This window comes from Stenella coeruleoalba (genome assembly GCF_951394435.1).
Source record: "Stenella coeruleoalba genome assembly, chromosome: 16".
In the NCBI taxonomy this organism is placed as follows: domain Eukaryota; kingdom Metazoa; phylum Chordata; class Mammalia; order Artiodactyla; family Delphinidae; genus Stenella; species Stenella coeruleoalba.
In genome coordinates, this window is record NC_137162.1 from 9,492,114 (window position 1) to 9,515,714 (window position 23,601).

The 23,601-nt window shown below is 48.7% G+C and overlaps 1 protein-coding gene across 2 annotated transcripts in view; it reads right to left on the minus strand.

Annotated features, from left to right (window-relative positions):
• Positions 1-2,623: 2,623 nt before the first annotated feature.
• BTBD16 (BTB domain containing 16) overlaps positions 2,624-23,601 on the minus strand; it is a 50,912-nt gene continuing 29,934 nt past the window's right edge. The window contains exons 11-17 of one of the 2 annotated variants that reach the window (XM_079899741.1): positions 19,219-19,338; positions 9,310-9,401; positions 8,358-8,440; positions 6,629-6,706; positions 5,402-5,500; positions 3,830-4,018; positions 2,624-2,732 (exon numbers count right to left, since the gene is read on the minus strand). In XM_079899741.1, coding sequence (XP_079755867.1) covers positions 2,664-2,732; positions 3,830-4,018; positions 5,402-5,500; positions 6,629-6,706; positions 8,358-8,440; positions 9,310-9,401; positions 19,219-19,338 — 730 coding nt within the window. In that variant the 3' untranslated portion in view covers positions 2,624-2,663. Of the gene's footprint in view, positions 2,733-3,829; positions 4,019-5,401; positions 5,501-6,366; positions 6,707-8,357; positions 8,441-9,309; positions 9,402-19,218; positions 19,339-23,601 lie in introns of those variants that run through there. The other variant, XM_079899742.1, reaches the window with a different exon arrangement.

Below are 23,601 nucleotides of genomic sequence, written 5' to 3' on the forward strand. Positions count from 1 at the left end.
TATAGAAGTAACATTTCGTGTTATAAAAGGGGAAACGATCCTTATTTGCACACAAACTACTGCTCCCTACGAAGACGTGGATGAATCTCTTAAACGTGATGTTGAACCAAAGGATGCAGGCATGGAAGAGAACAGGCTGCACGACTCTCTTCATTCAATATTCAAACTAAATGGCCGTTGTAACGAATGTGATAGTCAGATAGCGTTTACCTTCGAGGAACAGTGACTGGGAGGAAGTACAAGGGGGGGGGGCATCTGGGGTGGTGATCGTGCACTTTCTGGTTTTGATCTGGGCGCTGGAATATGGGGGTGTTCATCTGTGGTAATTCATCAACCTACGTCACAGATTTTTGGCATTGATTTTGATTTTTTTAAGATAGTCCACTAAAATACTATTAATCTGAATGACGGTGTATTTTGACACAAGGAGAGTGTCTCACTTGCCTTGCCCTGACCCGGCCCTGCAGGGGTGGGAGGAATAATCGAGGCTGTTTTCCAACAGCCTATGCACTGGGTCACACCTGCCAACCCCTCAGAACCCTTTATATCAGGGACTTGTCTGGAAAGCCTAAAATACTCCAGGGATTTCAAACAGAATAAATATAATACAGAGAACAGATCACACAGATGAAGGAAGACCTGAGAAGGCAAACAGGAGAATGAGGCACCCAGAGACCGGCAGGAAGTCTTCACCGGCCTGGAGCTGCAGGGGTACACAGATGAGGAGGTGTCACCAGAACAGAAGCAGAAGCAGGGCCATCTGATGGATCTGGAACCACGACAGGAGGCTGCCAGGTAGGAGCTGGGACAGCAGAGCAGAGCTGGAGCCATAGGGGAGACACAGCCACTGCTGGAAAATGCCCTCTGCAGCCGAGAGGGTGAGAAGTCCCCTGGCTTCCCTCAGTCTCTTATTCTCCAAGCTCCCATCACCATTTCCTATTGGCTGGGCCTGGCCAGATGCAAGCTAGGGAACAGAACTTGCAGGATGGGGCCTAGGACAGACCCAACTCCCAGTTCGTTTGTCCAATTCTTCCACTGGTTCCCCTTCTCACCTTCCCACCAGCCTTCCTCTCTGCCAGCTCACTCTGCCCAGGGCATCAGTCCTCTGCTGGGAAGGCGGCTCCCTTAGCCCATGTCTGATTCTACGGTGATCATCAGACTAAATTTACCCACTTGTTGTCTATACGGCATCAGCTGATGCTCCATCACTTTCCCAAAGACACCGGTTAACAGGCTGTGGTGGACACAACCTAAATCATCACACACCTTGTATAATCCTCTCCCCTTGAGTGTGGGTAGAACATATGACTTACTTCTAGCCCCGAGAACATGGCCAAGGTGATGCTATGTCACTCCCAAGATTACCTTGCGGTATGCACGGCTCTGTCTTAGCAGTCGACAGTGAGAGAGACTCTCCTGCTGGTCTTGAAGGACAAACAGCCATGCTCCGAAATGTCTGTAGAGAGCACCATGTGGCAGGGAAGTACAGGGGCCTGTAGAACCTGGGTGGTCTTCTCTCGACAGCCGGTAAGCAGTCAGGCCCTCAGTCATACAGCTGCAAGGAAATGAATCTGCCAGCAACCTCATGAGCTTGGACGTGGGTTCTCCCCACTTGTGTCTTCAGATGAGAACACAGCCAGCTGCCACTGGATTGTAGACTTGACCCTGGGCAGGGGACCCAGCAAGGCTGCTTGGACTCCTGACCCACAACAACTGTGAAATAAGTATGTGTTGTTTAAGCCGCTAAACTTTTGGTACTCTGCTACACTGCAACAGAAAACTAATCCACACGGTGCGAAAAAAGACTCTCTTGTCTTGCTTTTTCCAAAACCTAAAGTTCCATTTTAAAAGGTGGGACAGTAAATAAGTCATGCCATACCTTATAACTGTTTACTTCCCTTCCTACCTCTTGTTCTGGCTGAGCCAAAACTGCCAGGGACAATGGCAAGGTGTGTTGTTCTGTGTGGCAAGCAGAGATGTATCACAAAAAGGGGAAGCTTGGCGCTTCCAGTTGGAGTATGTTGTTACTGTTGATGCCCCCATAGGAGTGCTTCCGAGAGTGCATCAAGTTAGGGCTGGACTCAGGGAGCTTCGGGGTCAATGATGGCAATGGACTCATGGCTCGGATACTTTCCATCCTCCAACGATACAAATGGGAGTGCTATGGTCTGAATGTGTCTCCCCAGACTTCATATGTTGAATTCTAACCCCCAAAGGTAATGTCATTAGGAGGTGGGGCCTTTGGGAGGTGATTAGGTCATGAGGGAAAGGCAGGGCCTTCGTAAAATGGATTAGTGCCCTTATTAAAAGAGGCCCCAGGGAGCTCCCTGCCCCCTCCACCATGTGAGGACACAGCGAGAAGAAGCCGTCTATGAACCAGAAAGCAGGTTCTCATCAGACACCACGTGGAATCTGCTGGCACCTTGATCTTGGACTTCCAGCCTCCAGAACTGTGAGTAACAAATTTCTGTTGTTTATAAGCGCCCAGTCTGTGGTGTTTTGTTATAGCAGCCCAACAGACCAAGACAGTGGGCCAAAGTTCTGAGACCATTACTAACTCGGAGAGTCAGCTGAATATTTGAGCAGTCCCTTTCACGTCGTTTTATTTCCTTTTACATGGACCAGTGGAAGAAAAAAAATCCCATAGATTCTTCTGAAAACCGTTAAGATAATGAGAAGATGAATGAAAAACTTGCATAGATTGGGATGCCCACAGTTTGGATTTTCAAGGCCTAAAAGACGAAACAAAACAAAGCAAACGGGACTTTCAGGATAAACGCAATCATCCTCTAGAAGGGGAAAGAGGAAGGCCTAGCAATTGTATAAGATGCTGCTTCTCAACTCTGGATGTCCATTAAGAATCATGTAGGGAAGGTTTTTAAAATAAACCTTAAAAAAATTAAATATAACTTAAATACAATAAAGTGCCCCAATCTTAAGGATACAGCTTGATGGATTTTCACAAGCAAGCACTCCTGTGTGACCACCACCCTGATCATGATAAAGAACATTTCAGGTACCTCTGAAATCTCCTTCCCATCGCCTCCTGGTCAACATCCCAGCCTCCCCCACTCCCACCTCCACAAGGAAATTGCTATTCTGATTTCTAACACCATAGAGAATAACTAGAGGAGCTTTAAAAAATACTGATGCCTGGGTCCCACCACGGAATATCTGGTCTTATCTGGGTGGCTCTCGGGCCTGGGGAGTTTGCAAAGGGCCAGGTGATTCTGATGTGCAGACAGGACTGAGAATTACTCACTGGTTTAAGGTCAAGTCCCATTTCCTGCAGGGCCGCGAGGGCTTAAATTCACAGACCAAAGAGCTCCTCCCAGCACTGCAGACAGGCTCTCTAGCAATTTCTGGACTGCAGCCGTCAGGAGCCAAGCCAGGTACTGAAGCCACCGGGATGCTGCGGTGGCCCACTGAGGCAGATGACCTCAGTTCTCCTTGGACGAGCCAGGGGCGGGTGGGCTGGGCCATGGATTTTGGTGGAAGGTGATGTCCCGGCAAGAAAGGTGGTGTTGGCAGCAAATACGCTCCACCAGACATTCCACCTCTCCCTAAAAGTCCCCTTCGATGTTTATAAAATGATTTGGGTGTGACCCAAATCAGGCAGTCTGGTTTGGCTTATCGTTTTCAGTATGCCCAGATTTCATCCTACAAGGTTTTTCTTTAGCATTATTTGGGGCTGTGAAAATCCTTAAGAAACTGAGCAAATTTCCCCCCGTAGATCGCTGGAGCTATAAAGTCAGTGATCCCCAAAAATGTGTGGAGGAGAGAACGAGCAAAAGAGCAATCAAAGAGAAAAGAAAAGAAAAGCACTCACGTGGCTTTTGCAGGACGACTTGACCAACCCAAACTTTTGCTTGATCTGGTTCGTCGTGAACTCTTGCCACTTGCCGTCTACCAGGGTCTGGGCTCTGATCTCGTACGTCACCAAGCGCTCTGCTCTCAGGCTGATGGGGCTGTGCTCATAGACGGAGGAGGCAAATTCCAAGTTGGTGTGCCTTATTCTCTGCAAGGAGGGTGACCCACCTTAGGTGGAACTGAAACCAGGGTGACCCGGAGTTAGCGAAACGTGGTCCCTGCCACATCGGCCCTCCTGTCTGATGTGTACAGGGCGGGAGGGTTTCCCCATGGCCCCATTTCCTACATGCAGCTGCTGCTGAATCAGTTGGCATTTGAACCCTCACCATGAGCAAACCACTGGCCAACGGACTGGGGTTTGGCCAACTCAGGAAAGCACCATGAAGTCAATCTATATTGAACGGGAAGGTCTTCACATCGCTTTGCCAGTTTAAAAAACCAACATAGCATTCATATGAGCACTTCGACTCCTGTTGTTACATAATTCATCTCTTCCATCCAGTAAAATCCATTATGTAGGGAAATGCGTGAGTCACTGAAGGCCAAGGACTGGCCTAAAGAAGAGATGTGACTCGCTCAAGGACACATAAAGAGGTAGTGGCCAAGCTGGACGAAACCCCAGGTTTCTCATTCATGCATTCATTCATTTATCCACCCATAATACAAACATACCACCCCTACGTTCCTGTTCTGTGATTGGCGGTGGTAATAAAAAGATATGGTGATATTAAAGATATGGTTTCTCAAGGAGCTTAAAGTTTTGGAGACTTATAATGAAACCCCAAGTGGAAGGTAGGGGTCCACCATCATAGCTGTCACCATCATCATCAGGGCCCTGTTCCAAGCCCTTTGCACAAGTTAACACATTTAATACTCACAGCAACCTAGGAAGGTAGGTCTTATTACCTTGTCCAACTTAAAGGTCAGAAAGTGGACACAGGGAGGCTCCTGGGATCACCAAGATCAAACGGCTCACCAGGTGGTTTGAATTCAGACTCTACTCTGAAACCCAGCTCTCCTGCCTCTCCTGAAAGTCCAGCAGGAGCATGGAGGTGAAGGCATCCACCCTCCTGACTCTTCCAGCGTCCTGTTCACAGCCTCCGCTTTGCCCCCCTAGAGAACACCATTCCCTCTGCCTTTACGGGCATGTGCGTTACCTCCACAGAAGAATGGCCATCTGTAAAGCATCCCCCAGCATGTACAAACTGGAAATGAACTGAGCCCCACACGTGGCTCCAGAGGACTATCGTTTAACCTTGGCCTGACCAGCAGAGGCCATACAAACACGAAGACACTCCGCTTTGAGATCCTCGTCTACTGAACAGGTTAAGAGCAGCAGCCTCACAACGTTGCTGCAAAAGTCAAATGACATCACGACCATGAGGAGGATCGGCACCAGGCTTACAACACGTTTTACAAACGAATTCGTGACTCATGTCTAATCAATTATTATTAATTCCATATGAATTGCTTCTGAATCTCAAAGGCTGTTTCAGAGACATAGCTCTCTTGTGCTCTCTGTCCTTCTTACCTGCATATGAAAACTATATGAAGTAGTATCATGTTTGATTCCCTTTATCTCAAAGAAGAATCCATACATGGCAATCACTTTTGAATGTGTAGTATACTCCTAAGTGGGGAAAGACAAGCAACAAAGGGACGGGGTAAAAACCTTCAGTAGTCACAGGCAAGAGAACATAGCAAGACCGATTCTAGCTACAACTACTAAAGTGACTAAGTTGTGATTTAAAACATAACAGCAATGTTAGCCTGGGAAACAAAAGAAGAGACAAACTGTAGCGACTTTACAAATCCTGATAGGTTGGCACTCAGTGGCAATACTATTTGCTCTGCATGCCCCCCTTAGTGGGGAGAAGAATGAGTTAGGCATATTCTTAGATGACCCGTGGTCTGCAGACCTTTGAAACAAAGCATTTTGCTCCAATCTGATGGGCCTAAGAGACCCGCCATGCCCACGGTATTGCAGGGTGTCCCGGCCACTGTGGTCTGCAATCTGTCCACTTGGGCAGGTCCCTGCAAGCACAGCCCATCCAGGCCTGACCCAGAGGGGAGTCTCTGATGATAGACTCAGGGCCCCAAACCCGTAAAACATGAATTCTTTTGAGATCACTACTGGGGTGGCTTTAGTGATGTTGGAGGATCGCAGCCATTGCTTGGAGAATTGTACCTATCGAGGGAGCCCAAGACAGAGGGCAGCCACCAGCTGCTCAGGCTCCCCTGGTGACTGAGCGCCCAGAGGCTTTGCAGCCGAGCTCCCTAACTCACTGCCGCTTTGATTCTGGGCTCCATCTAAAGAGCTGCTCAGAACAGTCGCCCTTGCAACCTTAACCACGGGCTCAGAGTGGAATCTCTTCTTGGGCAGTTGGCAGCTCACCATGTTTGTGGGGAAGAGGATGACCAACTCATCCCAGTTTGCCCAGGCCTTTCTTGGTTTTAGAACAGAAAGGTCCTGCATCCCCAGGAAACACCTCCAACCCTGGAAAGCTGAGACATTTGGGTACCCTCATGGGAATCGTAGATGTGCCCATCAAGTGACTGAATGGCCTGTCCCAGGGCCCCGTCTGTGCATTTTCCTTCTAAGGGGGTGGCAAGTGTGCAGGAGAGACCCCTATGATTCCCTCTTCTGCCCTGGCCTTCCTACCAGAGGGCGGAAGTGAGCACGGCCATTGTACAAAGGTCTCTCACCAAGCACGGGAAGGGATGTTTCTTCCCCTGGCTCGGGCCCAGTGGTCAGTACCTGGTTAAAGAGCAGCCCGAATCTCACCCCCTGGGTGGTAAGATCTTTCGCGTGGGCCATGTCGCCCCCATTCTCCAGCTGAAAGGAAAACACACACCACTTACCAGCAGCCCGACCCCCCAACATCACCTTCACTACATTGATCCCTACAACCCCCATCGTGCTCGAAAGAGTTCTGTCTCTGGAGCCTATGCTCACCCATGAATCCAGTCCACAGTATTTACTGAAAACCTACTAGCCAGGTACCATGCTCGATGCTCTCAGAAGATGCAAAGATGAGAACAAGAAAAATGCCCCAGCATTTTTTTCTTATTTGAGAAATAAAATGTGTACATCAGGAGCCCGATTACAAGGCAGAGAATATTCATGGCTGTAAAGTCAAGAGCAAGTATGGCCCCATAGGGCAGGCTCCATGTGAGGGCGGGGGCCTGGAGGGAGCAAATTTCAGGAGGATGACATTGGTGGCGGGGGGCAAAAGGAAGGAGGTGGGCAAGGCCAGAGGGACATGAAAAGGGAGGTGGGGGACTTCCTGAGGTGTCCAGCCCCAGCCCCGAGACTGTCCCCTCTCTCTCTGTTGCCCCTCCCACCCTCTGCTCTGTTAGAACACAATTTTGAGTTATGTCCCGGAGAAGCACAGTTCCATGGAGCGGTTATCTACTGCGTACGGGGCACCGAGCCCTGTGGTTTGCACATTACAATAGGTATTTGTTGAGCTGAATTTAATTTCAACCAGTGACTCATAAATCTTCAGAATTCAAACACTGCCCCACTTCATCTCTGAAAATGCATGATTGGAAACACATAAGAAGCACAACCGTTTGCACAGACAATTCACAAAGGGGGAAATGCCACGTGGACAAATATTCATATTTACTAGTAATAAAGGGAATGCATATCCAAAAATGAGACGCCATTGTTCACTTCACAATTGACACAAGTGATCTGAAAGGAAAATGCTCTATGTTGCTGAGCTTGTTCAAAGAAAGGCACCTCGTTTATCACTGGGGAAGGAGTAATTTGGTTCAAATTTTGCTAATATGTATCAAGAACAAAAGTGCACATTCCTTTTGGGGCCAGTATTTTCTACTCTTCAGATTCTCCTATAAGAAAATAATTCTAAGTATAGTAAAATAAACCATTACGTGCAAATGCATTCACCATGCAGCCTACTTGTAATAGATAGCAGTTAGAAACACCACGACTTTTCTACAATAAAGGAAAGGCCAAGTGGCACTGTTTGTAGCATATCCTCTTGGTGGAAGAGTTTGCAGCCAGTAAAAATGGTGATAAGAAACACATTTCATTGAGTGTATTTTTTTAAAAAAGACCTGAAGGCAATAAAATGCAATAAGATGTTTGCGATGGTTGTTTGGGGAGTGATGGGTCTGAGACTATTTGTCTTCTTTCTTTCAGTTTCTCTGAATTTTGAAAAATTTCAATAATAAGCACCTGACATTTGTATCTGTGAGGGGACTCTGTTTGCAGGGCCATGTGGCCAATTGTCCCCGACTCTCCGGGTCAACAGGACAGATGTTCTAAACACCTGGGCTCCAAGGCGGGGCCTCCTCTCTCCTCCCCTCCAGGCTTGGCTCTTCCCACTTCCCCTGGGGAAGGATCCAGATACTTCCCCACCTCAGAGGCCCAGAGGTTCCAAATGCAAAACACATCTCCAGAAAAAGCAAAGGCAATAAATTTCGATAACTGTTTCCGCGCTGAGCTGGCGACTCACCGCGAGGTAATGGTTGGCTATAACCCTGACGAGCCAGGATTCAGGGAAGAAGTTAATGTGCCTTAGCTCCTCCAGATCCTTGCCTGGAAGAAGCACAAAGGGGACATTCTTACGGATTTATTCATAAGAGAACTGCAAAAACCTCATTTACGGAGGGACAAAGGAGGAAGTTGGGAGCTGAGGACTGGCGGGCATTCCTGGGCCCCAGGAATCGTTAGATGTGTGGAACCCAAGTGAGACGTCCCATGGCCCTTTCCCCCAAAGGGTCCACAGCCCCCGGCCACAATCCTGCCCAAGGAGGGAGGGTTGAGATCTGATAAACAGTGTCTTTGGAGTGTCTAGAAGCAATTTGGACAAACTCTCTGGGCTCCATCAACCATTTGTGGGTTTTGGAGCTACTCATTCTATCTGGATAACTGGAAATGGCTTCGAAAAAGTTCTCAAATATCCTTTCAGATGCAAAGCTCTCACTGGTGGCCACCTGGGCTGCCCCAAACACACTCCCCAAGAGTTCCCTCTCTTTCCAAGTCACAGCTGCCTTGTTCTGGGCCCAGAGCACGAGGAAACTCAAGCCTGGAGTACAGACCCACAGTTTTCTCCCAAACTGCGGAGTAAGCGAGCGACCCAGAGGCGACGCCACTCTAGGAGGCAGGGCATGTGGTTAGATGGCGACACGCAGCCCTGGGCGCTGAGTGCACTTCCATCATCGGTAAGCCCCTTCCATTCATCATCATGTTTTACAGGAGCTCTGATTATCCCCATTTTACAGACAAGGACACTGAGACCGGGCAGCCAACTGACTTTCCTGAAGTCACACACCTTGGAAATGACAAAGCCAGATCTCAGCTGATTCCTTTGGAAACGTCTGGTGGGGCTTCCTCAGGAGTGGCTGAGGGGTGTGGCAGGTCCCCAACAGCCTCCCCTGGATGCGCTCCCACGGGCTGGGGCTTACCTTTGGTGATGCCGTGCAGACGCAGGCAAAGGAAGAGCGGCATCCAGTTCTGTCCCACATCCCGGTCCAGAAAGCAACACTTCTTGGGGAAGCTTAGCAAGGTGCAAAGAGGAATAAAAGGCCTTCAGAACCCTCCTTTCTGGAATTGGCCGGGGCTCGTGAAAGTCATGTCAGAGACCAGCAGTTTCACCAGCCAGGGGTAGATGGAGCCTGGTTCTCTCTGGATGGGTGGGGAGTGTGGAAGCAGAGGGGGGCTGCCCCCCGAGATTGTAATGAGACAAAGGGTTATCTTCCCCTTGCATCTACCGCATAGTAGGTGCCCGACAAATGCTCATTAAATGATGATGGGAACGCATAACGGTACAGAGGATTTCAGCATACGTTTTCTCACTTGAGTCTCACAAACTTCTCAAGGGGCAGACAGGACAAGTATCATCGGCTCCATTTTACAGATGGAAAAACAACGGCTCAGCCAGGACTTGAACCCAGGGTTTCTGACTCCCCCTCTACACGTGCTGCCCTTTGAGTAAGTGGCCAGTTTAGGCACTTCCAAAGCACGTTCTGGTAGAATCAAGAAGAAAGAAAGGTCGGATGAGTGCGTAACTCGTTTTAGCAGCTGGTTCCAGGATCAGTTCTGGACAGTGTTAATACTAAACTCTGGTTAATTTCCACACGTGGCTGAGGTCAGGGCTGGGTTGAAATCACTTTCCCCTTGAGAAGACATGTACACACAGGCACACATCCAGTCTTGTTTTGAAACAACTTGCATAAAATGGTCACTTTTGACAAATGGGGACGACAGGGGATAATTTTTCCAGTGACTTTGGAAACACAAAGTCATTCCCTCAAGTCAGATCCTGTATGAGACCGGCCAAAGGCACTTTTAGAATATTTTTCCATGAATCAAGAGTGATGTCCAAATCACACCCTGTCCCAGCCAGACTGAACACTCCATTGGCCCCGTGTCCCGCCTCTGCTGGGGGTGCCCACCAACCTGCCTGGGGGCCATTTGTTTTCACAAGATCTGGGAATTCCTGAGACTCTCCAACTCTTCCTCGTGGCACTGGTCCCAGGAGAGAAGTTTAAGGATTCTGAGGCGTTGTGAGAGGGGAGAGGGGCACGAGGACAAATGAGCGAATTCAAATTCAATGATTATTTATTAGAATCCACCGGGGAGCTGTCTCTGGGGGTGGACGGACCAGGCGTAAATAAAGGAGGGCTGATACTTCCAGGAGTGCAGGGCTATTGATCCTGGATCCAGCCCTCCATAACCCAGGGCAGGTGGAGCTGGGCTAGTGTGGGCCGTGCCAGTGCCCTGAGAAACACGGATCTCTCAGCTGGACAAATAACGCTCGCTTGACTCCTTTCCCAGACGTGAATGCCTCCTCCTTCCCTGCCTCTCTCTCACCATTTAACGGAAGAATCGGCTAGGTGGCATCATGGCGGGCGCAGGCGTCAAGGAAGAAAGAAGGGGCTGAGCTGACGCAGAACCCCCAGCCCAGCTGCATGCTCTGGGGAACGAGCCCGGACCCTCGGCAAGGGCTCCCACAGCCCGGAGTGGCCCCTGAGGAGAGAGAACTTGCTGGAGCTGCAGGTTAATACAATTTCAGCCCAGGAGGGAAAGGACCATCTAGAGGACAGATTTCCCCTCCAGCTCAGAAGCCCCCAGGCGCCAACTCCACAGCTTTGTGGGAAGGATGCTGGGAGAGTAGGAGGGACCCAAGGCCCCCGAGTCTCCCTATGAGAGGCACTCAGCCAGATGACCGTCAGCCAGGACCTCTCCAGACAGACGTTCTCCCCGAGAAGATTCTGAATGAGCTTTGCTGAGACAGGTGATTGGACTTTATGACCCCTTTGGACCACAGGAAGTGGCACTGATGATGGCTGATTTGGACAGGTCACAAGTCAGCTCATGCATCGCCCAACCATGCTTGGGGTCCCTGAGCTTGGGCCCTGGAGTCAGACAGACCAGGTTCCAGTCCTGGGCCAGCCGGCCGTCAGCCGTGTGACCCAGCCTCCCCAAGCTTCCTTTTCTGTCCGGGGGCACAACAGCCACACGTGCTTCCCTGGGTGGTCGGGAGAAGTAAAGGTGACAGAGCTTCTGATATGCCGGGCACAGCTGCTGGTCCTAGTGGTACTCCGGGCTTCATGATTGCCACCGTTGTCCCCTCACCCCAAGGAAAGTGACCTGAACTTGAGCCGGTCAAGTGCATGGCCGTGTTCTTGCTGGCGTTATCACTGCCACCCTCTAACTCGCCGGAGCCATGGGCCACCTCAAAGGAAGTAAACGGTGGCCTCAGCCGCTGATTTTCTAAAATCCCAAAGCATCTGAGCAGTGTGGTCCAGCGCCTTGAACCAATGGGCGTAACCCTGCCCCTGGAGCCGGGTGGGTGGATGGCTGCAGAGCTGGGACGCTGCCCGGGCCTCCAGAGAACAGCCCACGTGTTTCCATCTAACCCGGCTCAACTCCGCTGCTGGGTCGTGGCATCTGGATTCTCTGGGCCAAGGATGAGCATGCTCACCTGATGTAACATAAAGTGAGGGAAGCTGGCTGCTGCGTCGGGACCTCTTTGCATGGCTGTTTGGTGGAAACAAAGGCTGGCATGGCTTCCCCGGGCGCTGAGATCTGTCTCTGCAAAGACTTTGGGTTTAGCACTACTATTATGGGACAAGCTTCCGGTCATGGTGTCTGCCTCCTAAAGTTCATGGGAAACCCTTGGGGCATGACCCCCTTAGGGAGGACAGTTCATAGGTCCTTGATACTGAAAGATACACCCAGGTCGGCTCTGGGTTCTGCTTGCAAGACCCTGGGGACAAATCCTCCCTTCTGACCTCCTGAAAGGCAGTGCCAGGAACAAGTCTCTGTCAGACTGGCACAGGTTGGCATTTTAGAGCTGCCATCAGCCACGACCTTCTTGCCTCCTCCAGCCTGTCATCAGTCAGAGTCATTTACCCTTTCAGACTCAGAGACCCATTAGCCCAGCACTTCAAATTTTTGCCTTTTAAATGCCTACTCTAGAATTCTGACATGTGCTACAGCACAGATGGACCCTGAAGACATTGTGCTAAGTGAATTAAGCCAGACACAAAAGGACAAATACTGTATGATTCCACTTACGTAAGTTCCTAGAAGAATCAAATTCACAGAGGTGGAGGTAGAGTGGTGGTTGCCAGGGGCGGCGGAAACGGGCAGAGGGGAAAGGGGACTCATTGCTTAGTTTGCGTGGAGTTGCAGTTTAGGAAAATGAACAAGTTCTGGACATGGATGAAGGCGACTGTTGCACAACAGCGTGAATGTACTTAATGTCCCTGAGCTGGACACACAAAAATGGTTCAAATGGTCATTTTTATGTTGTGTATATTTTACCACAATAAAAAAATTAGAGTTAAAAATTACTTAGTTTCTATGAAAAATATCTGAAAGAATAGTTGCTATTTTAAAGTGAAGTTTGAAAACAATTACACACTTGGGGGAAGGGAACAAGGCTTTTTTCAAAAGGTAACTCGGTGTGGAAGACCTGGACGCCTTCTGAAACCCAAGAAGCAGGAAACGGTCCTCTTGGCTCCTGACACCAAAGTGTGGTAAGGAAACAATAATTCTGAATGTCGCTGCCACCACCATCACCTAGCGAATGTCACTGCCATTCAGGACGTCCTGCCAAGGGCTGTGCTGGGCCTTTTCTTTGAGTCAGAACGAACCTACATCAGACCCGACGAGGGGGTATTGTTAACCTCTGCAGCCAGTAAATGGCGGTAGTGGGACTCAGACTCAGGGCCGCTACCTGCTAACACACACCTCATTTACTGAATGTGCTGTTTGTCTCTGCTTCCTAGATTGTAAACTCTGTGAAGATGGAGATTTTCGTCTGTTCTGTCTACTCTTGTATTCACAGCACCCTTTGCAGTGCCTGGTTCTCAGGCAAGTCAGCTTGCAATAATGTTAAGTGAATTAATTGGATGAATGAGCTGGTCCCTGCCAACTCACCAGGCTCAATCCTACCATCCCATCCCTCTGCTCAACCATACTTCACCTTCTAGGAATGCAGTTCCAGCCCAGTGCATGTGTGGGCACGTGCACACACACACACACACACACACACACTCACACACCACACACACACATACATGCACAGACCAGGCTATTCTATGCCAATTTTCCTATGCTCACAGGGTCCTGTCTGTTGTTACCACGATTATTTGTCAGGCCAAGTCCTCTGGGTCATTTGTCGAGACCCAGTCAATGTCATCTTGACTATGAAGATGAAGATGGTCCTGACCTTTGCCCAAAGGCAGAACTGCGTCTAGAAACTCTGTGTAACGATGATGCTACCTGCCCTCTGCAAGAGCCTCCTGCATCCAGACACTTATATTCCTTGTGTTCCTCCAAAGTCTCCGCTCTCACCACTGAAGAAGACGTCTTGGGGCCACCCAGTTTGGGTGAAAAGCCAAGAAGCCACACATGAGGGAAGTGCAGAAGTAGGAAGGAATTGGGACCTTGAAGAGAGGGAGATTCAGCTTCCAGGGAGCCAAGCTAAGGCGGATAAGAGCACTGCTGGTCAGAGACACAGAAGAAATGAAAACGGCAACGAACACAAAAGAAATATATCAACCTCCCTGCACAGGGCTTGGTGGAGAGATTCTGACAGAGAACAACTGAATCACCCTCATGTCCATGACTCATGGACTACTTCAAAATGAATGTTCTGGTAAAGAGATCAGAGTTGTCACACCAGGGGTGCCCAGTTTCATGATGACTCTGTGGTTATATCTGCAAATGCCATCCATTAATCACAAGAGACACATGGCTGTGTGCCCGCCCTGGCACACAGCATCACAGTTCATTTCCTTCAGACACCTGTGGGCTGCGATGCTCGGAGTGCAGGGCATGGCTGGGCCGCTCTCCTCGGAGGCTCCCCTCCTTTTATATATGGGAAGGTGGTGCTGGGTTTGTCGGGGCGGTGCTCACCCACACAGCCGGCACATGCTCTCGTTCTCTCTCCAAGAAGCTCAGAGAAGGAATCTGTCCAGTGCACAGGTGAGATCCAGGAAGGCTTCCTGGAGGAGTCTTTGGCCAGCTCCATAAAAGCTGGGTCAGATTTGGACAGGGCATAGGAGGGAGGAGACTCTGCTGCAGAGGTCAGGGAAATCTAATAGTTGGGATGGTGTGGAAATTGGATTCACTGACTGCTTTCAATGACCTCCTTCTGGTGAGGTTGCTGGAATCCACCCTTGCAGTGTCTGAAAGGGACCCATTTAGGGATTAACAAATCAACTAAGGACTAGAATTACAGGTCCGTTCATGACTTGCCCTTAACTCGAAGACCTCAAAGTAAAAGGATGTGTCTGATGATCTAGGAGCCCCAGGTCCACCCAGCTCCACCACCAATTTGCAAAAGGCGCCCTTGTAAGCCCCTTACCATCCCTGCATGGATTTCACAGACACACTGTTGAGTGAAAAAAATCCAGACCTTTAAAAGTCTACGCTGTAAGATTCTATTTAAAATTCAGAAGCAGCCAAGACATCCCCATAGTAAAAGAAGCCAGGATACCCGTTCACCTTGGTGTGCGAGAGGTAGTGACCGAAATAAGGCACATTAGGGGGCTGGTCAGGTTCTGTTTCTTGGTCTGGGTGCTGGTTATACAGGTGTGTGCACTTTGTGGAAATTCATTGAGCTGTTCACTTAAGGTTTGTGCACTTTGCTGTAGGTATTTTATATTTTGATGAAAAATGTACTTAAAAGAAAAGTGCCGGAACTTCCCTGGCGGTCCAGTGGGTAAGACTCCGCCTTCCAATGCAGGGGGTGCAGGTTCGATCCCTGGTCGGGGAGCTAAGATCCCACATGCCTCGGGGCCAAAAAAACAAAACATAAAAAACAGAAGCAATATTGTACCAAATTCAATAAAGACTTTTAAAATGGTCCACATAAAAAAAAAACTTTACAAAAAAGTAGAAAATTTGCCTGTCTCTGGCTCTTCTCCAATTGATGAATTTTTACAGCCCCCCTGGACTTCTCAGACTGCTAAGTGGAACAAAATGATGACTTCCTCTGTGGACGAATGAAGGCAATGGTTTTGCTTACAGTTTTTGTTTTTCTTACAAGGAAATGTTAAATTAAATCTGGACAGCCTATTTGTATTTCTAAATTAACCACTGCCAGGAAAACAGCTGTGTGTGTGTGTGTGTGTGTGTGTGTGTGTGTGTGTGTGTGTGTGTGTGTGTACACACATGCATGTTCCCTTTCTATATTGATGTATTTAGACAACAATGAAAATAAGCTTTGAAGATGTTCTTAAACATGGAGCTAGGCAGAGAAACTGCCCCTTTCACTGTCCATCGGTGCCCCTGGCATAGAGCACATGTTCAATAACTATTTGTGGAATGAATGAAAAAAAATCAATGAATAAAAGAATACAGATGAGTAGAAAAGGCTTGGACATATGTCTTTATTTGCAGGTACAGCGGTGCTGAAGGAGTTAACTATTCAAATACCTTCCCTCCTAGCTCAAGACGTTGCTAAGACAGCTGAGAAAAGGAGTATTTGATCTATTTCACTCAACTGCTGCTCTAAACCCTCCTTTCTGGCTACTGGGCCAGCCAAGGCCACACCCAGAGTTGCAGCTCTGCCTCATTCCTGGTCGGTCTAACATTCGGGCGGCTTGTCCCGCTGCTGCCGCATTAGGAAAGCACAATCCCATTCTGGAGGCCCCCATATTGTGACGGTCCACTCTGACCTCTGCTCCCCCACCTGGGAGATACCTTGTAAACCACTCTGTCATTTCAATTATTTCATCAACAGATGAAACTTTAAAAATTGAGCCAAACAGCCAACTTCCTTGGCTCTCATACACAAGCCTGTGTACTGTCTCCCAGGGTCTGCTCATCTGCCCCACCTTCTAATGCTCCTGGAATGTCCCTGTCAGTGGCTGTGGAAACTTCCTTGACTAGCTGTTCCCTCTGTCTTCACTGAACCGTGGAGCTCAGCTCCTCTGGTGACTCAGTTCCGGCCCAGGCTGACCGTGACTTCCCACACTTCCACCACTTCCACCCCTTCCACCACTGGAGCAGAGGTGCCTTCCTGCAGCCCAAGCCCTCAGGCCAGCAGCTCTGAGGCTCAGCCCCAGGGATCTTCAGGCCAGCACAGAGCCTGGGCACCACCGCTGCCCCCTCCCATGTCTAGGGTAGGCATCACCAAACTATCGAGACATTATTTCTCACTGAGCCTCGAGAAAGCCTTAGAACTCTTCCTAGTCTCGTCCACCGAACAGGCCCTACCCATCAGTAAAAATGGAAACTTGTCTGCCAGCCCTCCTATTTCGAGCTGCCGCAGACATGGTGTTCTCTGAATTTGGCGTTAGCGTGGTCAGACCCATTTCTCAGCTGGGGCAACCCAGCTCTGTAGAAATGTTTGATGGAATTTCATCATTCCATAAGCTGTTATATGCGCGGTGCCAGGTGAGCTGAGGATGCAATAAAGGATTGTAAACCCTTCCTACAAGCTGTTCACAACCTACCCAGGGAGACAGGACGTATGCACCCACCAAGGTGTTCGTAAGGGCCTGGCTGGCAAGGCTCCTAGGGAGGCCCCGCCGGGATGGACTCAGAAGAGGAAGCAGAGCAGGCTGGGGTCAGGGGAGCCGGGGCAGCAAGTGCTGACCCCTCGGCTAAGGAGTCCCTCGGGGACTCAGGGGACAAGCACTTGGGAGGTGGAGGCCATTGACCATGGAGCACCTTATGGGCAGAAGAGTGAGCTGGGACGGGAGGCGAACCACCCGCAGTCCTAAAAATGGACCATGGTCCTCTAAGTCGGAGGTAAGCCTGGGTGACCACGGAGTTCCAGAGAGTTCCAGAGAGTTCCAGACTGTCTCATCTTTTCTCCCAAGGGGACACCGAGCCTGCTGGAGGGAGGGAGAGGGAGTGAGGGAAGAAGGGATGTAGGGCAGGAGTCTGAGAACACGGCTCCAGGTAGAGGACAGCATCCCAGCTTGGGCAGCGAGACCATTTGGAGACACATGAATGGTTTCCAACAAGGGAAACCTTGCAGGCTCAGGGGGCCTTGGGGAAATGCGTGTGGAGGGCTGAGGTCTGGGGTCAAAATGGAATCGATGTCGATTCAGAAGTAATGCAGAAGCTATGCTGGTAAGGAACACCCGAGGACGGGGGGAGCCTTGGAGACCCCAGCTCAGGCAGGCCACATGCCTTTGCTCTCTCACTCCCACTTGTTTCTCTCACAGTAAAAACACAGTTCCAATGAATCACCCACATTCTAGCTCATTTCCTATCTCCCAGTTCTAGACATTTCCAGTAGGAGAGCTAACCTGGTGCCAAACAGCGACTTTTCCTGGTGTGCATGACTCATCAGAAAAAGTGTCTCTTGGGCTATGAAAAGAGTGGGAGAGGGTGTATCTAAGACACTTGGGTTCAAAGCAAATTATATAGAAACTAAGCAAGGACATGTCATTCTGGCAATGAACATTGCTTTCCCCAAATAACGAGACAGGAAAAAGGGGCTCTTTACTTGACATGGTGCACAGATGTTCCAGAAAAGGATTAACTGCTTCAGAACAATGCAAGCAAAACTTGGCTTAGACAGGTTCATGTGCTGACGAACACATGGAAGATGTGTTTATCCGCTAAAGTCACATGTGCAAAAGAAATCTCTTGACTCCCCTGAACGCACCTTATCTTGCTTGGAAGCCCCCGTCCCTGCTGATATGGGGAACAGAACGTAAACCTGATCGCGAAGGTAAGCCTGCCCGTCTAGGGCGGATCCTCCTGGCGCTGTCTTTGGCTACAGGGCCATCACACTCTGCAACCAGCCTGGATGATGTGAGTGTATTTACAAAGTTTTAACAGAAGCTAAAGAGACACCAGATGGATTACTGCCTTCACCCTCACCCCCACCCTGTCCCCCTGTCCCATGCTGCCACAGCTGACGTTGCCAGTGGGGTTGAACAGACAGAAAACACAGGCAGAGGAGGACACAGGGAGGGGAAGAAGATGCACTGCCAGGCAATTTTGGAAGTAATCGGCTGACAACAACACTGAACCTAGAGGCAGCCTCAGGATCTTTCTAGACACCATGCCCAGGGATTCACGACTGAACCAGCTGCAGCGGGCACAAGAGAGAAATCCTCCCTGCCATCCTAGGAATGGGCAGCAAAATGTCTTGGGATTTGGCAGGTCTGGGTTCAAGTCAGGCTCCGTCCCTTATCACTTGTATGATCTCTGACAAGGTATTCATCTCTACTTCAATTTCCTCATCTGTAACATGGGAATAATAAAACCAGCCCCTGAGTACTAGGTAGATTAAATGAGATTACAAATAGAAAGTGTTTATCAGAATTATTGCATTTAGTAAGCATAATGAAATGGTGCCCATTCTTATACGATAATTGTTATTTTTCACTTGAATGTTGAGATATATAACTTTTAGAATTTACAAATTTAGACATTCTAAGAGACTAGATTAATGCTATGAAATCTTTGTACATTCAAATGCTTTTTCATTTGTCCAGAAAATTCAGAATGTTGTAGGCTAACTAGTGAAATATAAATGAGAATGATCTGGTCTGATTTAGGTACATTTTAAGTATGAAATTTTTAAGGCCGGTACGGTCTGGTAACTTTCCTGAATAAAAAGCGCACCGTTTGCATCATGTCTTTTACTGGACACAGAACACGTGCTCAAAGGCACAGGACTATCTCATATTATAACACCTATTATTCACTTTTTCAAGTAATCTAGTGGTTCAAAGTTATCCCATAATCTTAGATCCCATAAGAAAACTGCATGCTATGCACTCTGAATGATGCTATGAAAAATAATATCACTGATGCTCTCCCCCATGATATGATGAGCAAACAAACAGTGTATGTACCATTCATCAATCAACAGTAAGTCACGTTACCTGCTAAAAAACGAGAGCACGGTTTCGTACGTCGGCATCGTCTGAGTTTTGCTGTTTAGTTGCAAGTAGACCCACAAAAGAAGTGTTTTCAGAAGGCGGAACTCGCTAAAGGTAAACAACCTGGCCAAAAGGAAAGATTGAGAAGTAATTTTAGGCACAGCCAAAACCACACTGTGTGTAAAAAACGGAAAAATTATAAGTGAGTTTAGGAAGGAGGCAATACCACCCCGAGTCTGTAGGTGGACTCACATATCGAGTTACTTGCTCAGGGTCACTCAGCTGGTAACCTGCATGGCTGGACTGTGAACCTCAAGTCACCTGTCACCACCAGAGCCTGTATTTTCACCCACTGGCTGTGCTGCTGTTAAACAATGGCTATCACTGAATGAGCTCCTACCAGGAGACAGTGTTCCCAAGGCGCTTCCGTACTTTTTAAATTTAATTCCACTTTTTAAATTTAATTCCACACAGCAACCCTGCAGAGTTGGGATATATTCCTTACTTTTATAGATGTGGAAATTGGACTGACCCTACGTTTATTTAAAAATTTAATGTTTTCTTCATCATGGGGTTTTTTTGGCATGAATTCTCACTGTAAAATATTGCATTAAAATACATTTTATCTCAATGACTGAGGTTTTTACGTGACCCTTAAATTTTGCACCTGAGCTGAGTGCCTCACTGGTCATATTCCAGTCCCGGCCCTGACTGAGGGCTGAAATGTGAATAACTTATCCAAAGTCACACAATTCTGAGGTCAGACCTGGGCAGGGGTCAGTTCTGCCCCAGACTGGCTGTGGAACCTCCTGCAGGCTAACTGGCCCTGCAGCTGCAATTCCCTCATCTGTAACGCAGTGATTATAGCAGTTGCTCAGAGGATACTTGTGACGGCCATGTGAGGCGACACGTCATATGAGTTTCCTATTGCTGATGCAACAAATTGCCACAGAGCGAGTGGCTTAAAACAACACGAATTTATTATCTTGTTGCTCCAGAAGTCCTAAGTACAAAATGGATCTCACTGGGCTAACATCAAGGTGTGGGCAGGGCCCTGCTCCTTCCTGACGGTCCAGGGGAGAATCATTGCTTTGCCTATTCCAGCTTCTAGAAGCCACTGGCATCCCTTGGCTTGTGGCCCCTTCCTTCGTCTTTGAGTCAGCGGCACAGCATCTTCAAATCTCTCTCTGGTTCTGACTCTTTCTCCTGCCTCTCCCACATTGAAGAATCCTGTGATTACATTGGGCCCACCCGGATTATCCAAGATAACTTCCCCATGCCAAGCTCATTCAATTAGCAACCTTCGTTCCATCTGAAAACTCAATTCCCCTTTGCCGCACAACCTAACATATTCGCAGGTTCCAGGGCTTGGGATGTCGACATCTTTGGGGGACCATTATTGAGCTGACCATACATAGAGCAGTGCCTGGGCACAGTAATGGGCTCAGGGGGCAGCAGCTCTGACTCCTGGGTGGCAGGGCTCCGAGTGGCCCACCGAGAGGTTTGGGTCCTGGCTCCAGAGCCCACACTGTGCCTGCAGCCGCACGAGGCATCTCATCAGGAAGAAGGGAGAAGGAGAACTGGGTGCTGCTCTCCATGGAATCAGCTCTGTAAAGGATGTTTCCCAAATGGCTCCTCTAGGAGCTGCCGCCGACTTGCTTCTCTGAATCACTTCAATGTTTCTTAAACCCACTGATATTTTCTGTCTCTGACCACGGAGATGCACCCTGGCTTCAAAATATACCATAGCCTCTTCAACCACCACTTTGGTGGTCATGGTGGGTGGAAACCAAGCTAAACCGTGACTCTAAAGAGCAATGGGAATGTCACTCTCCCGCCCCTCTCGCTATTTCTGGACACAGTACAACGGTCTCTTTCCTCTTTTTTTTTTAGGCACCTACAATGTGTGGCCTTTGACTCTGGCCAGACAGTGACCAAATTTGTCACTGTCTGGGCAATAACGGTGAGCCAAGAGGGGAGACATCACAGAATCACTTGGTATGATGTCCCCACAAGGAACTCTTCGACCACTGCTGGGCTGGGGAGCTAGGTATCTTCTGGTGCAGAACCCACGCTTGAGGTCCTCAAGCCCAGAAAGTTCTTTGAGATCTTACCAAAGAGGAGCTTACCAACACAAGGGGAGTAATTGGGAGCTCCATGAATCAGGACCCTGGTTTTACTTTTATGATGAAGGGTAATTATTGAAATAAAGCCCTCTGTCTTTAGGCCAAGTATTAGTACCCTAAAGTATTAGTTCCTACAGGAAATAATCACGCTGAGCACATTCAAACATATTTCCATTTACCTAAGAGCTCTGATGATCTGAATCAAGACGGAACTCACAGAGATCCTAAACTTCCCCCCGACACAGGCGAACATCTGGGCTGTTCTACATGTTCTTATTGGGGCTCACAAGTAGCCATTGGGATGTCACTGGTGTAAAAATGCCTTTAACAAGACATTGTCCTCTATTTTTATTGAGAAAACTGTGTATAAACAATAAAGATCTCCTTCTGAACACAGACCATAGAGAAAGCCGTGCCCAAGTGAACAAGAAAATATGAACAAGGATGTCCACTGCAGCTCTGACTGTCATCACAAAAATGAAGCAAAATAAAACAAAAGGCCATTAGGAAGGGAATGAAAATACTGCTGTCTATTCATTCATCAGAGCCCTGTACAACAATTAAAATTTAAAATGCTAACTAGGTACATACATATCAATACGGCGAGAACACGTCGCGTGATGTTAGTGAACAGAGTACGTTGCAAGAGGTCACAATCAGTGCAATCACTATGAAGAAGTTGATTTGAAATTTAAACCTTTGCAAAACCATACTGTGCATTATTTTCGCATGTACATATATGTAACAAGAATATAATCTCATGGACTGGATTCACACAAATCCTCCACTTTAGGGAGGGAGGGAGGCCAAGAGGAAGGAAGGGGAATAGGGCTGGGCGGGGAGTTGGGCGGAGCACACAGCGGACTTCTGCTTTCCTGGTCATGTTTTATTTCTTAACTTACGACAAAATGCTACCATCTGTTCATTTGGGGAGGTGGGTCCAATTGTGTTTTGCATTATCCTCCTACCTCTGTAACTTTTTTTATAATCAAAAATATGACCTTCCATGTCCTTATTGATCTTGACCATCAATAAGGAATAAGAAAGCCTGGAGTAGAGCACACCAGTGGGCTGGTAATGACCACGGGCATTGAGGCCACTCAGACCTGGGTTCAATTCCCAACCCTCTTGCTGCATGGCAGGAGCAATCCTTTCACGTCCTATAATCTCCATTCCGCAGGGAAAAACACGAGGAATACCTCCCTGGGTTGCCGTAAGAATTAGACCTGAAAACCCACTCTGCGTGTTCTGTATACCCCAAGTGCTTCATAATTGGTAGGTATTGTTGTTATTAGCCAGAGAAGCATTAGCTGCAGGAAATACTGTTTGAGAGGGCTGCCCAGTGGTGTTCCAAATGCCGTGGAGGACACGGTGGCTTTTCTCAGGGAATTCCTGAGCCCTCAAGACTCTTTGCATCACAGACAGGAAGTCTGGGGGTGGTGGGACACGTGCCCCCCTGGTTGCAGGGTAGCCTTTCGTGCAGGTGGAACTAGACAGCCCTCTGAGTCCTCCATTCTCCTAAGTCTACAAGGAGCTTGGCTTCCAGAAAAACAGAATTCAGAATGAAGTTTTCATAATATTAGAGTGAGTGAAACAGGGTCACCGAGTGGTGACCTTTAAGGAGAAAACTGACTGAAAACCAGAGGCCCAGGAGGTCAGGGAAACTGTGTGTTTTACCACAGGTCATTTACAAGATGGAAAGAAAACTCAAAGGAAGATGAGGTCAAAGGGACTTCGGATGGGGAAGGTGAATGGCCTTGAAGTTGAAGCACCTGCTGAGACAGATGTTGTTCCCAAAAGGCTTAGAGACCCAAGCACCACGCCCACGAGCGAGGGATGGGTCACAGTCTACGCTAAGTGGGGCTGAGGGACTCTCCATCCCTGACCCCCAGCTGGCCTTTCTGCACAGATGCCCTGGGGCCATGTGACTTCCCAGGACAACCCAGTGCTCGCTGAGTTCTGTTTGCTGGGAAACCTGGCCTCTGTTACAAATGAGGAGACGGTGCAGCAGTGAGGGTGGGACCTGGACCTTGGAAACCGGAGCCCTGAGCTCGAGCCTAGCCCCGTCTTTTATCATCCCTCTTATCTTAGGGACAATAATTGTACCTACCGCACAGCGCTGTGGGGATTAAAAGGGACAGTGCACACAGCACAGCACACACCCAGAAGTGCTCAGTAAAAGTTAATTCACCCGAAGCTCCTTTCTTAAGCAGGTGTGGTCCGTGGTGTCAGGCCCACCAGCCACTAAGATGAGAAGCCT